At 38.3% G+C, this 15,929-nt stretch overlaps 1 protein-coding gene across 4 annotated transcripts in view; it reads left to right on the forward strand.

Moving 5' to 3' along the window:
• Positions 1–15,929, forward strand: part of AGBL1 (AGBL carboxypeptidase 1) — a 786,993-nt gene that overhangs the window by 540,363 nt on the left and 230,701 nt on the right. For all 4 annotated transcript variants that reach the window (XM_012438697.2, XM_064376229.1, XM_064376228.1 and 1 more), the window contains exon 22: positions 9,080–9,243. In XM_012438697.2, the coding sequence (XP_012294120.2) occupies positions 9,080–9,243 (164 nt within the window). The remainder of the gene's footprint in view (positions 1–9,079; positions 9,244–15,929) is intronic.

Raw genomic sequence — 15,929 nt, forward strand, 5'->3', positions numbered from 1 at the left:
TTCTTGCCATGTATTCTTCCAGAGGGGAATTTGTTTTCCAAGTGTGAAAATCCCCAGTGGTGTTCTGATTCCCTTTGCTTTGATAGACTAATAGGAGGAGAATTGATGTCGCATGGTCGTGGGCCTTGCTTTCCTAGAATTTATTTACATGTTCCTTGCTGTCTCTTGGTCCTAGGATTTATAACATAACCCTTGGGATATTTATTATTAATTTCATTCTCAGTTATTTTATAGTTCTGTTGCTATTGTGAATGGAATTTTTATGATACTTAATAATTTATTTTGCTAGTTTATACAAAGAAAATTGATTTTTGTATATTTAATTTGTAACCTGTCTATTTCCTCAATTGTTGCCTTATATCTGATAAATTCTGTCTTTCAGTTGATTTCTTTGGTTTGTTTCAGGATATAATCAGTCTTCAAATAATAATAGTGTGATTCTTCCTTTCTAATATGTATGATTCATTTTTTTCTTATCTTATTGAATTGTTTGGGTCATGCCAAAAAATAGCGGTGAAAGCAGGCCCTGGTTTTGGCGATAGTTTTAACAAGGACTGTGTTAATGTCAAGTACGATTTTGACAATTGGTTTTACATAAGCATTTGGTGCTGTTATTGATCATAATAAGTACTTACATAATATGCAATGGGCCAACCACTGATCTCAATTTATGTATTAATTCACTGAATTATCTCAGCAGCTCCATGAGTTAGATATAATTATCCTATTGCAATTATTATTTCCATTATATAGATGAGAAAACCAAGGCACTGAGAAGTCAAAGGGTTTCCCTAAGACCCTGCAGTTAGAAGCGGAAGCACTAGGACTAGAAGCCCATATGGGACTCATATGGGTCTTGGGGCCTGTGTTTACACCCACCATGCCAGGCTGTCTTCTCAGGTTTACAAATAATCCTGGTGGGCTCATATGAGATGATTCGTATCAGACATAGATGCATCCGTCTAGAAGTTCCTGCTATTTTCTTCTGTTCTCTGTCTTTTATCTTGATGTGTTATATATATTAATACCTATATTAGCAGATTTCCTAATGATACCATCATCATGCCGTTCTTCAAAAATACTCTCTAGATCATGTATTTTTATTATTATATTTTTATTTCTGAACATAAATTACTTTTTGTTGAATTGAGGTATCATCTCTCTATCTATGAATTTGGCTTGCTGCCCTGTTTATGTGTTAAAATGACAATGATAAGTTTTTGGTATTAGGATTATGTTAATATTTTAAAAGAAATTATGAAGCTTGTTTATGATGTGGTTTGTATTCAACGCTTCTCCTTCTCTTGGTTTGTCTTCCTGAGGCTCTTAGCCCTAACATTTTTGAGGTGCAGTACTTTCTCTTCAAAATTATATATATATCTTGCTCACTGTCTTAGATATTAGTATAATGAATAATTATTAGACTGTTTAATTTTAGTTATTTATAGGGATCTTGATCCTTTTTCCTTTCTTTAATTATATTTCAAATACTTGGAGATCCTATTTGATATGTAAACCCAGATATCTTTCGGACCATAAGTGAGTACTCTGTTCCTTCCCTTCATCCTCCTTTCCTTCCTTTTCCTTCATCTTGGCTTCTGCTATTACTACCGTACTATCTGAGTCTGAAATTCCAAATGGGAGCATAGCACTTTTCCCTAATCTCTTCTAAAATTCCTATTTATATATTTACCTTGTCATTTTTTATCTAATCTGTTGTGTTAGTCAGTTTTGCATTGCTATAAAGGAATACCTGAGAGTGGGTAATTTATAAAGAAAAGAGGTTTATTTGGCTTACAGTTCTGCAGGCCATATAAGCATGGCCACAGCGTCAGCTCAGCTTCTGGTGAGGCCTCAGGGAGCTTTTTCTCAATGCAGAGGTGAAGGGGGAGCAGGTGAGAACAGGAGCAAGAGAGAGAGGAGCAAGTGCCAGGCACCTTTAAACAGCCAGCTCTTGCATCAACTATTCACTCCTCCCCATGGGGAGGGCACCAAGGCATCCATGAGGGATCCACCTCCATGACCCAAACACCTCCCACCAGGCCCCACCCCCAACACTGGGGATCACATTTCAACATGAGATTAGGAGGGGACAAATATCCAAATCACATCATCTACCCTTGAGATATTGGAAAATTTCTTGAAGTTGTCTTCTCTGTAATATATTTTATTTTCTACATTGAATAATCTAACTCATGATTTTGGCTTTTAATTTAGAAATTGTATTTTTGTTTTCTTTTTTTTTGAGACAGAGTCTCACTCACAGGCTGGAGTGCAATGGCACGATCTTGGCTCAGTGCAACCTCTGCCTCCTGGGTTCAAGTGATTCCCCTGCCTCAGCCTCCCAAGTAGCTGGGACTACAGGCGCATGTCACCATGCCCGGCTAGCTTGAGACGGGGTTTTGCCATGTTGGCCAGGATGATCTAGATCTCCTGACCTCATGATCCACCCACCTCAGCCTCCCAAAATGTTGGGACTACAGGCGTGAGCCACTCCGCCCAGCCTAGAAATTGTATTTTTCATCTCAATCATGCAGTCACTTGTAATTTCATATTGTTTCCTTTTTGTGCCTTTTAATATACTCTAACAAATGCAATATACTCGTTTCTTTCAGGAAATATAAACAAATATCCCAGATTTTTCCCATTTCTGGCAGTAAATCTATTTCATAAAACGACATTTGCTTGGTATCTTCAGAGTGGCCCCTTTTATCTGCAATATTTCTTCATAGCTTTAACATCTTTCCTCTGTGCATGTTTACAAAGGATGTTTAGTGATGCTCCGTTTTATAAAAAGTGATTGCCAGAGGTTGTTTTAAGACTTTGGGGGCAGATACTAAACCCTATTCACTTATAACTTGGGTTTTGTGACAAAGACAGAGGTCCATGCAAGGTCTGAGGATTGATTTGCTACCATCACACAAAGCCAGGACCTCCAGAGATGACAACTGTGGTCACTGAATTAGTAAAGCCAAAATCTGCAAAGGGACAATGTGGGCATATTTGACTTTTTTGGCAATGGCTTTGGGTAGAGCAGTAAAAAAAAGGGCAAAGTCTTCATTCATAATTTCTAAACACAGCCCTATTTCCAAGCAGATTTGGAATCACGATTCAAATGTACCTGTAGCCCAAAAGACCTCAAGCCAAAAATGCTGTCTGTAGTGGTCCCTGATTGATAGTGTCCTCAAGTACTCAGGGGAGAAAAATAATAGTTCCGACTGGAGAAAACAGCACTAAAACCAGTCTACAAAAACAGACTTTAATGTTCAAAAAAAAGTTTAGAATTTTAAAAATTATGACATAATTTAGCAAACAGGCCTACACTATTGACACTCAACAGAAAAATCAAACTAATGAATGATGCCCAGATACGCTGCATATGCAGGAATAATCAGGTATGGTAATATAAAATAACCATGTTTATACATTTTTCAGAAATGGTTTTGCGATGAATAAGTTTACAAGTAGATTCAATCTAGTTGGAGAAAGAATTATTAATATGGAACAAAAATATGAAAAAAATCAGAATTTACTACAGTGAAACAAAGAAATAGAAAATAAGAAAATAAGGTTAAGAGATGTGGAGGACAGAGGGAAGAACACATACATTGAATGTTAACTTATCTTTGATTTCCTTGACAGAGATAAAGGAGAGGCAACATTCAAAAAGATCATGGATGATGTTTTTCTAGAATTATTGAAACATACTAATTATCCTGTCATAAATTCCAAATAAAAGAAATGAAAATAAATTTAAGTCTACTTCAGAAAATCCAAGATAAAGAGAAGGACTTAAAAACTGCTAACCTGAATTCCACCATTCATTCGTAGGCATATATAACTTTTAAAACATTTTTTCCAAGTAGCAATAATTTCTTAAAGTTTTCTTTAAAATTCCTTAAATATGTGGATATTTTTCCTGATGAGATTATAGATCCCTTTCTTCTGCAAATGCTTCTGTTTCCTTGGCAAACTATGGGAATACAGTCTGAAAGAAGTGTGTGTGGAAGGGAGTGGGGTCTGAAGATCGTCACCTTTGCTTTCATTGCCAAACCTTTGGCATAACTTGTATGACTGCATGCTTTGTACCTTGATTTCATGCAACTTTATTTAAATCATGAGCATTTTTCATTTTGCTAAAAGGTTGTTATAATTTTCAAAGCTTCCTTATAGTCCATTAAATTTATTCCATTACAATTTCCTTAATAATTCCTCCCTTATTAGACACTTAGGCTTTTATTTCCGTCAAATTTGGATCATTATATGTAATACTGTCATAATAGACATTTGTATGCCTATAGCTTCTCTTTTATTTTGGTTCAGTTTTAGGAAGGGTTCTCTGAAGTGACGTTACTGTGTCAAACGTTACGGAGCCACTGCCCTGAAGTTGTCAATAAATTTACACTTCACCCAGGTATTTTCACATGTGCCTGTTTCAGCAGGAGGGTCACCACTAAGTATTGTAAGTTTAGAATATAGGCCGAGTGCCGTGGCTCACACTTGTAATCTCAACATTTTGGAGGCTCAGCCAGGCGAATCCCCTGAGGTCAGGATTTTGAGACCAGCCTGGCCAACATGGTGAAACACTGTCTCTACTCAAATTACAAAAATTAGCTGGGCGTGGTGGCAGTCATCTGTAATCCCAGCTACTCAGGAGGCTAAGGCAGGAGAATTCCTTGAACTCAGGAGGCAGAATTTGCAGTGAGCCGAGATCATGCTACTGCACTCCAGCCTGGTCGAGGAGAGTGAAACTCTAACTAAAAAAAAAAAAAAAAGGCCGGGTGCGGTGGGTCACGCCTGTAATCCCAGCACTTTGGGAGGCCGAGGCGGGTGGATCACGAGGTCAAGAGATCGAGACCATCCTGGTCAACATGGTGAAACCCTGTCTCTACTAAAAATACAAAAATTAGCGGGGCATGGTGGCGCACGCCTGTAATCCCAGCTACTCAGGAGGCTGAGGCAGGAGAATTGCCTGAACCCAGGAGGCGGAGGTTGTGGTGAGCCGAGATCAGGCCATTGCACTCCAGCCTGGGTAACAAGAGCGAAACTTCGTCTCAAAAAAAAAAAAAAAAAAAAAGTGTATATATATATATATATATATATATATATATATAGAGGCACTAAATGTGCAGAGTGCAGAAGGCATTTTTATTTAAATAATGAAATGGAACATTTTCCCACATTTGCTTATTAATTTTTTTGTCTTTTGCTCACCAATTATCAGTACTTAGGCTATTTAAACATCTTTTTTGGACCTGATGTTTGTCTTACAGATATCTAACATAGATATTCTTCTTTTGTGGTGAGTTATCAAGAAAAGCTGTTAAAAAATGCATAGAGGGTTGTGCTGGTAAGCTTTGCTTACTAATACTACACATAGATAGGGACCTATATTTCCTAGCAGCATTGGTGTTAGAATACTAGGGTGTTAGCCACGGTCGGCTTGCTTGACACTCATTTCTAACCCTCTTCTCTCTTACCTGCCTCTTTTAAAGAGGTTGAACAGGCTGAAACATTTAGTGACCAGCCCATGGTAAAGCTGGAGGTGGTTTTATTATAGAGCCTGGCCAATAAAATATAAGCAAGAGTGTGCTGGTGACTTTTCCCCACATTTTCTCTTTCTTTGTTCTCAGCTGAATGATGTGCTCACTGGAGCCATAGCAGCCACCATGCAATCAGATTGAAAAAAAAAAAAAGAAAAAGAGAAGAAAAAGCAGGAGAATGGCAGATAGTGTGGCCTTTATTTTATTAAATTGCTGAAATAATGCCATGAACCTTCTATGTTTCCCTCAAATTTAATTTTGTGCAAAATAAAACCTTATTTAAGTCGCTATAGTCAGACTTTGTGTTACTGTCTGTGGAAAAAATTTCTAACTAAGACGTCTGAGCTGGGTGGGAAGGGGGTTGGATCTCTATTTTTTTATTTTATTTTATTGCATTTTAGGTTTTAGGGTACATATGAAGAACATGCAGCATTGTTGCATAGGTACATACATGGCAGTGTGGTTTGCTGCCTTCCTCCCCATCACCTTTTTATATGGCATTTACACTCACTTTTCAGCGAACCCAAAGCCAGTTTTTTCATAAACTTTATACTGTGAACCCATGGTAACTGACCAAAATGGAGGTTGAAATTTCTAAATTTTATTTGTTTCCCAGTTTATATCCAGAGATACGAATGAGTCTCCTGTAGCCAAAATAAAATCTTTTTTTTTTTTTTTTTTTTTTTTTTTGAGACGGAGTTTCGCTCTTGTTACCCAGGCTGGAGTGCAATGGCGCGATCTCGGCTCACCGCAACCTCCGCCTCCTGGTTCAGGCAATTCTCCCGCCTCAGCCTCCTGAGTAGCTGGGATTACAGGCATGCGCCACCGTGCCCAGCTAATTTTTGGTATTTTTAGTAGAGACGGGGTTTCACCATGTTGACCAGGATGGTCTTGATCTCTTGACCTCGTGATCCACCCGCCTCGGCCTCCCAAAGTGCTGGGATTACAGGCGTGAGCCACCGCGCCCAGCCCCAAAATCATTTTATTTTTAATGCTCACAACATTTGACAATGGACAAACAAAATTTAGAGGCACTCACATACCCTAAACCCAGAGAAGTCAAGTCGCACTTGACAAATACATCATGCATCTGAGAGATAAAAATCCACCCATGCCTCTCCACATCCACTCATTTAGAGCCATTATTGATCCATTTATCACATACTGAGGGTATGTCATTTGACAGGTATGTGCTTCATGACAGATATGTAAAGGAAGAGACATACTGCTTAGTCTTTGCCTTTAAAAAGTTCTCTTCCATACCAGTGATGGGGTGTGAGAGGAGGTCATCTACATAAACAAATATACTTAGCCCAGGAGTTCAAGGCTGCAGTGAGCTGTGTTAGTGCCACTGCTCTCCAGCCTGGGTGACAAAGCAAGACCCTGTGTCTAAAACAAAACAAAACAAAAACAAAAACAACACTCAAATATGTTTTATACTGTGTGAGAGCAAAAAGAAAAAATAGAGTAGTAAAGAGAGATTAATAGTGAAAGGCAAAAACGGAATATAAAGGCCTCGCCCAAGTCTCCAGAGCCAATAAAGTGGTGCAAGTTCCTTTAATCAAGGTCTTCTGGACTACTTGTTACAATGACAGCCATGACCTGTAATACATGGGCCAACATCTGGGTCATCAAATTTTTTTACATTATAAAATACTGTCAGTTCAGCGGTTATTGTATAGAAGTTAACTGGTGTGAAGGAACTGTCCCTAACCTATCAGTATGAGGTTTATTTTCTCGAAGGACTCCTTGTAACCTCTACAGAGCACCTGTTATGTGTCTGCCGGAGGCTGGAATTGCAAATATGTATGTGAGTGCTCCTGGCCCCGAGGGCCAGAGTCCTACTCTCATTTCCCTTCTCACTGGGACCTTCACTTTCTTCCAACCAAGCCAACCATTCTAGAATTTTATAAAAGTAACCTAGAAAAAGGGGTGGGGAGAGACTCAGACCTTCTTTAGAAAAGAGACTCTGAGATTTCTCTCTAAAAAGTGTTATTTTCTATTGACTAAAGAAAAAAAACAACTTGTTCATTCAACATCTGTCTTTCCCTTCTGACTGCTATTGCTTAAGGAGGAGCTGACTTCCCTCAACTCTGAAGTAATGTCTCCTTTCTTTAGGAAAACAGATGTCAAAACATGCAGCAAATCAAGTTTTCAAACAGCTGAAATAAACTTAAGGATTTTCTACCTTTTAAATGATTTTAGCCAGGAATTCTTTTGTGAGGCTTATGATTTTCCAATTTGGAAATTTGTTTCTCCTTGGGGTGCTTATGAGCAATCTTTTTGAATTCTTATTGTCCCATTCCCATCCTCTATAATCAATCACTATTATTTGGATGTGAAAAATCTATTTTTATAAAATGATCCACTATTGATTATTTTTATATAGGTCAAATGTACTTTATAAGCAGGAAGATCTCAGGACCACACTGAATTCTATCATATTAAACATCTTTATAGGAAGAGAGAAAGATAAATTGAGTGAATATTGATCAATATTGTGGGGACTTTGAAACATTACTTGTTACCAGATGCTTAGGTATGGAGGGGAGAATTATGATTCCATTTTGCAGATGAGAAAATCAAGGCAAATAGAGTTTACTGAGCCCAAGATCACACAATTAGAAACTAAAGAAACCAGGATTAATCCTTAATTCTGATCTAACTTCAAAAACCACACACATTCTGGCTCACCACAGTGTCTCTTCTAGTCGCTATGAGGCATTTTATGTTGAGTAGTCAAGGTTGAATTTACTTATTAGCCTCCGGTACTTACTAGCTGCTAGGCCTTGGATAAGTCACTTGTATTCACGAGTCTGGATCCCCTTATCTGTGGAATGAACAGTCTATACCTCACAGGGCTTTGGTAATGATCCACTGAGTTAATGCAAATGAAAGAGCTCAGAATGGCACCTGGCGTGCAGTATGTGATTAAGTTTTGTCAATTATTATTATTATCTGTTTCTTCATGAATTATACTATAGAATACATGTTATGACTTTGTTTTATGCATATCTGAGTACAGCTGAAGAGGGGGTTCTAACTGAATGCTGGTTTTTTTTCCTTTAAAGTTTCAGTGTTTAGTATTTATATATGAAAGATATTCCCTACTCTTCACCATTGGCTGATAAATTCAGGGGAAGGAAAAGGTATCTCTTAGTAAGATGGTTTATGAACTTTTGTTTCAGCAGTAAAACCCTTTTTAAAAATACAGATAAAGCCTTGCTGCTTTGACCATGGTGTGGGAAGGGGACAGACTCCTGGGTCTCCATATACCCTCTTTCCCTTTATAACTCCTACCAGCTCATTATTGTCATGGGGGTACTTCTGGGGAGCCCTGGATGTCAACATCACACAGACAGAACCACTAATCCACAATGCACACACAAAAAACACAATGGACAGTGACTGACAAATGTAATTAATTCTCACTGTCTGCAAAAGGCCTGTGTATAGGAGTCCTCCTTCCCAATCTCAAAGTATCACCACTCTTCCCATTATACATTGCCACAGTTAATGCTTTGTTTAACTGGCAGGGTCTACAGTTTGGTACCAGAGAATTGGAGGAGATGGGAGCCATGTTCTGCTTGGGCCTCCTCATCCTGGAGCTCAAATCTGCCAGCTGCAGCCATCAGCTCCTTGCTCAAGCTGCAACTCTGCTGAGTGCTGAGGAAGAGGCTCTGGACCAGCACCTCCAGCGGTAAGATGCTCCCAAGGGCTCAGAGAAATCTAGACCTTGGTGTTTCCATTGCTGAATATCTCAGTAATGAAAGTCGAGTGATCCTAGGGGTCTTTACAAAGAGACAATATGGAAGAACTGCCAAGTAAAGGTAGGTGCAGTTACGCCGTACTGCGTGACCCATACCAGGGACATCCTTGTTTCCTACTGATGATAAAGAGGATGCTGCCTGTTTGTACACACATATGCAAATATAAAACTGTATGTATTTAAACATATTTCTAGTTAACACATTTTACTTATGATAAAGAAGATGTGGCTTGGTGACACACACGGATATCTACCTACACTTATATTTGCCAGTTATGTGTTTATATGTATATAGATAACATTTTTTGAGCCATTACTCAGCAAAAAAAAAAAAAAAATAGCAGTCAAATTGGCAATATCTAAGCACCTGGAGACAAGAAATGTTTTACTCTTCCCATCTTCAAACAGCATCATTCCTCCTTGGAAGATGAAGAAAACCACCTGAAGATGATTAACACATTGGCTCAGAGAACCGGACTCCCAGCCATGGCAGGGAAAGGCTGGATCTCTGAGAACCGTGGGGATTATTAAGGAGCCAAGTGAGGGAGAACAGTTATCCAAATGAGCCCTTTTGATGTTCTTTCCTGTAGAGGAATATTTTAGACTCAACCAAAACAAATTCAGGGGGCAAGAGGGGAAGAAATAATCGGCATGTGAGAGGAGAGAGGATGGACAGGAGTCCAAGAAGCCAAAGTGGGCTAAGTCATTGCCCACCCTTTGAGTGTCAGAATGGATGGGGAAATTGAGCTCTTGGGGAAGTGTCTGCTGGTAAATGAGGAGGCATCTGGTCATGCAGTTCATGTCCAAAGGCAGACAGAAAGCCATTATCAAAACTGATGCCATCTTATTTCTAGCTCATTTTCATGAGTTTTCCTCCTGCTCCTGTTAGGCTGCTGTTGTAGTGTGACTTCTTACTGAATGGCCAGTGAAGCCAAGAAGGACCTAGCAGTGTGCCTTAATACTGCATTGGAAGGCCTTGGTTTTTCTGAGACTTAATTACCTAAATGCAATAATTAACTTGCTCATCACACCGGGCCATAGATCATAGACTATAGAAACTTAAATGAGTGCAGGGCTCTTTTCTCCATAGGTCTGATGCTGCTGATGTATTTTGACATCACAGCCGCTTCTGCCTGCCTCAGCTCCTTTCAACACTCCTCAGTGTCTGAAGGCTTCATGTGTTTGGTCTCACTGTGGTGTTTTCAGACTCTTCCTCTGACGGCAAGCGCTTCCAACTGCCAGCATGTTTATTTCAACTTGTCTTTTCATCTTTTCCTTTGCTACGCCATCTTGGGTGTAGGCATGCCTGAATTTTCTTTCTTTCTTTCCCCTTTTCCCACTCTCTCCTCTGTTGCTCATTGAGGGAAGACTGAGCAGGACTGGCTTTGCTTGCTTTCGTCAAATTGATTGTGCCCGTCTGTTTGATCCAATGCAGTGAGGATTAGTTGCCTGCAAACTGGAACAAAAAGAAATCTATCAAAGAAATGCCTTTTCTAATTTAAGTTCTAAAGAATTTGATGTCAGGCTTCAAATACAATGGCTGCTCTATAGGTTATCATAAGGAGCTAGTATTATTTGCCCCCACCCCTCCACACCATTTCACACAACCATGAATTTTCCCACTGCATCCTGTCCAAGGGTATTGAAGCTAGAGGTCCTCCCATGACCTCTCACCCTTCCTAGGCTGGTGCAGCTTCCTAAAGGCAAGATACCTGAAAACAGGGTGTGATTAATATGCCTACTTTGAATAGATTTGAATTAAGTTTGACTGGCATGGTGTTTGGTGGAGATCAGCAGGAAGGAAACTACCTATTTCACCCAGACATTTGTATGGTAATATATTTTCCTATTCGTTACGAAGCAGTTGACCACACAGATTGCGATTATTGCCCAAAGGACCTGAAGACTACATGGTTGAGAGGGAAATCACCCTGAACATTGCTTGACCCCAAAAATATTCCAGCCAATAAGCTTATGGTCATGAAAAGATGACACAGAGAAAATTTACAAAATGAAATCTACTGGTTTAAAACCATCAACAGGCTTTTGAGTAGCATTTGATTAGTTTCTGATGAATAAAGTTAAATCCTGAGATGTAATTATCAGCAGAGTGAATCCTAAGAATTGTGTTAGTATCAGGATTCTTATTGTAATACAAAGAATGTAGCCAATGTTTGTCAACACAAATCTGTGTATGTTTTAAAGAGGAAACCTCTACCACCCTCCTCCACTCCTGCCTCTTTCTTTAACATAACAGGGTTTCCAGCATCCTATGAGATTTGTGTTGTTGTTGCACAGAGGGAATTATGAATAACAAGGTGGGTGAGGGGCTCTTCTCCAAAGGTCTGCCCTAAAGAAATGCAAGGCTGTGGTAGTGCATCCTCTCCTAAGTCCACAGACGGCATTAACTCCTGGGAGTGATCAGCCAGGAAGACAAAGTGTGGCTGCACACTGTGGACATCATGTTTTCTGACAATAGGTTTCATGCCTCATTTACCATAAAAACAATTAGAGTGTAGTCAACATCCGCAGAGCAACTCACCATTTCTCAAGAGCAGAGGAAGAGCAGAGATAGCGGATGTTTGCCTGGTGGCTGACGCTTAAAATGAAGTACATGCGTGCTTTGTGGTGGATTTCCTTTGGCAGTCCTCTTCTTCCCAGTTGCTCATTTCAGAAATGTCTGCATACTCATGAAGGCGTCTTTTGATCTTTCCTTTCCTCTTCCTTTCTTCTTCCTCTCAATCTTGTCCCTGGAAATAATGGTGTGTGCACTGCAGGAATGCTAAGCCGCTTCTTCAGGAGTAGCCGTTTATCCATTGTGACAGGTCTTTTGCAAAGTCATTTAAGTTTTGCCGAGTCAGCCACTGTTTGTCTGGATTTGTATCCCTCCACTGCCTCTTGCTCTTCTCTGTCGAGCCCCCGCCTCCATTTGTCCCTCCATTAATAACTAGAGAAAGCTAAAGCCCAGAGCTTCAGAGCTGTGCCTCAGCAATGGCTCAATACCCACCGTGCTCTCCGAAATTATAGTCCTGTGTGCTTTAGCCTGGGCTCACCTTAGTACCTACATAAACTAGGTTTGTTTGACGCAACAACACTAAAAGAATAAAAATTAGACATATATCTTAGAAAAGAATGTTTGATAATTCAAAGTGCTTGATTTTCATTTTTAAAAGTACAATTTTGTTGTTTTGAAAGAGAAAATGAAATTAGGAAAGCAGTATATGGTATATATATAATATTCACATATTATAGTTTTACTATTGAATCATTTTGTAGTTTTAAATAATCCACGTTTTATCACTGATTAGTAATGCCAGTTTATTATATAGTATGTACACATGCATGTACCTGGGTATATTTTTTGGATTTATATTCTGTTCCGTTAGTCTGTCTGCCAGAAACACATAGATTTTAATACTGTAGCTTTGTAATCTAAATGTATGATGCTGCAAATACCACCTCATTAGTATTAGTTTAAAAATGTGTTTTGCTACATTTCCTTCTTTATTTTCACTGATACACTCTGTAATGAGTTGTTAGCTGCCAAAATCTAACCAACTGGGATTTTAACTCAGGTAATATTAAAATTATAGACATTTTGGGTGTATTGACTGCTTGCCTATGATACTTTTATAAAATTTGATATTTTTATTCACTTATTCAGATCTCCTTGGTGTTCATCAGTACTGTAGGGATTCTTTTGGTATTCTTTTTACGTAGTTCCTGAATATATCATAATAAACTTTTAACCTCAATATTTAAAAAATTTTTGTTAATCTGAAAAGTGTATTTTTTACTACATTGCTTCTAAGTGCTTGTTTTAGTTATGTAGAAAATTTCTGGGTTATATATATGTTTGTCTGTGACTTCCACGAACTCGCTAGTTATACCTGAAAGTATTTTCCATGGATTTTCCTATTTTTCTAGATAGAAAACAATATCATTTATACATTTTGACCATTGGCTTCACGTACTTCTTTTTCTTATCTTATGACCCGGGCTAGAGTTTTGAGACCAATGTGTAAGGCTGAGGATTTTATGAGCATCTTCACCATAAACCTAACTTCAAAATGAGAATGACGCTGCCTTTAAGAATTAAGTGAAATAGCTCTTGGTTTGATGTTAATATTTCATATCTTCTTCATTATTATTTTTCTTAGCTTATTAATTTAACAAAGTCTGGATTGGATGGCTAATTTTATCTAAAGTTTCTTTAGCATCTAGAAAAATAACTACTTATTTGAATTAATAAAATATTATATTATGGATTTTCTAATATTCAGCTATCCTTACATTTCTGAGGAAAATGTATTTGGCTGTGACCTGAAATATTAGTTTAATGTAGAGATTGATGTTACGTACTGTAAATTGAGGAGCTGCATGCCTGTATTTGTGAGTGAGTGAAGTCTGTGCTTGGTCTCTGTTGTTCTATGACCTTGAACGCTTTAAATTTCCTAGGATACATTGCACCTTGAACATTTACTTACTGCCTGCAAAATCATCTGTGTTCTATTGATTTAAAACAAAAATATTATTTTTCCAATTTTAATTTTTCCAAACAAGAATTATCTATGGCATTTAAATTGTCTTGTAATCATGTTCAGATCATTTTAAAATTCAACTTTGTGTTTAATTACTTACATCGCTCATCTATACCCATTCTATGCGATCAAGTGCTCATTTTTTTTTTCAATGTTGATTCATCTTACATTTTTTCAGACAACACCTTAAAAATAGCTTTTCTTTTTTTAATGTAAATCAGTGGGTTTTTTTCTTTTTGCATATTAATACATATGTGAATATCTTTCTCTTCCTTTACCTAGGAATTCTACTTTCTCTGCCTAGAGATTTTATGGGTAACACATTAAAATAGTGTAGACAGGGCCAAATGTACTCTGGTATGTAATCTTGCAGTAGCTATCCTCATTTTTCTTTGTTTGTATGCACCCTGTTTTTTCTTTTTCTTTTTCTTTTTTGAGATGGGGTATCTCTCTGTCACCTGGGCTGGAGTGTAGTGGGACAATCTTGGCTAACTGCAACCTTTGACTCTTGGGTACAAGTGATTCTTCTGTCTTAGCTTCTTGAGTAGCTGGGGTTACAGGTACCCATCCCCATGCCCGGCTAATTTTTATATTTTTAGTAGATACGGAGTTTCACCATGTAGGTCAGGCTAGTTTTGAACTCCTGACCTCAAGTGATCCACTCACCTCAGTCTCCCAAAGGGCTGGGATTACAGGTGGGAGCCATCACGCCTGGCCACATGCTGTCTTTTGTACCTTAATCGTTGTAGTAGTTTCTCTTTGTCCCTTTGTTAACACAAAAATTATTTTTCTACTGCATCAAAAATATTTCTTTTCTTTGTGTGTGTCTGTGTGGTTTAGTTCCTTTTAATTGATTTTAAATATGAACATGCTATTCCCTTGCAGCATGTCTCAGTTATAAAGAAACAGTGATGCCATTCTACATCTTCATTTATCTTTCTTTGAAGTGTTTGGTATTTGTTTTCTAGCCTCTGTATCTGTATCTCTTCTTCTTTAATCCTTTTTACCTCCTTGCCCCAATTTATCAAATTCTGGAAGTGTGTCTCAAGTTTGCCCTCACACATTCAATTTTCTGTGGCATGGACACCCTACTCTTTGCTGATAACATTTTTTTTTGGTCATTTTACATTTAGGTTTCATTGCACCTATTCTCCATCTTTCATAAGTTTCCTTTTATTCACGTTTGTACTACTGCTAGCTCACTTTCCATTCGCATCAGTCATCTTTTCGTTTATTGTCCCATAGATGCCTTTCGAAAAACAGCTTTCCCGATCCCTTCACCCAGGCTCCATCATGCTTGCTTCTGTGTCCTGTGGCTAATAATTCCCCCGAAGAGCACCACCGCCAAGCCCCTGGAAAGGCATTGGCCTCCTTGTACTTTTTCAGGACGTTTCACCACCTCTGGGTTGTGCTTCTTACCTCTTCCTGCTCTTCCAACTTCTTTTCCTCATTTTTTTTTTTTGTCCATTCGTTTTGAATCATGAGCGCTCTATCATGACTTACAGTTACTCAATAATCAAGAGTTTATATGTTCTTTAAGCCCTTTTATGTCTACCTGGATGTAGAGAGGTCCTCTTGTTTTAATAGGAAGTAACCTGATTTAGGTGATGCTTTCTCTTCAAGAATTCATGGTATTTTGGCTTTTACCTGAGAGTACAAAGTTGGGGTGATTGTGTTGGAGAGGTTAAGGAGAACGGGCATGGAGAAGTGAATGAAGATGGGAAGTGCCCTACTAATGTCACTGAGCCAAAATGGGAAATTTGGGATTGGAGACATTCGTTCCCATAAATTTCCCATTAGAGTAAAGCAAAGGATGGAGTCTCAGTGGAATCTTCAGTTTAAAGTTAACATTCTATTTCCATCAATTCCAAATTAATACTACGTAACTATTCTGGTAATAGCTCTCTTAAGTTGTCTGTTGTCATCTTAATTCTACTCAATTTTTTAAAAACATTAGCCCATAGTATGAATTATCTGAGAATATTCTTAGCTTCTTTCCATAGTTGCAGTAACAGAAATGCTACATGTAGGATAATGTTGGAGTAGAACTCATCCTGGGAATCATTATAGATTATG

This window comes from Aotus nancymaae, unplaced genomic scaffold (genome assembly GCF_030222135.1).
Source record: "Aotus nancymaae isolate 86718 unplaced genomic scaffold, 86718_ANA_hifiasm-v0.15.2.pri h1tg000014l, whole genome shotgun sequence".
NCBI classification, from domain to species: domain Eukaryota; kingdom Metazoa; phylum Chordata; class Mammalia; order Primates; family Aotidae; genus Aotus; species Aotus nancymaae.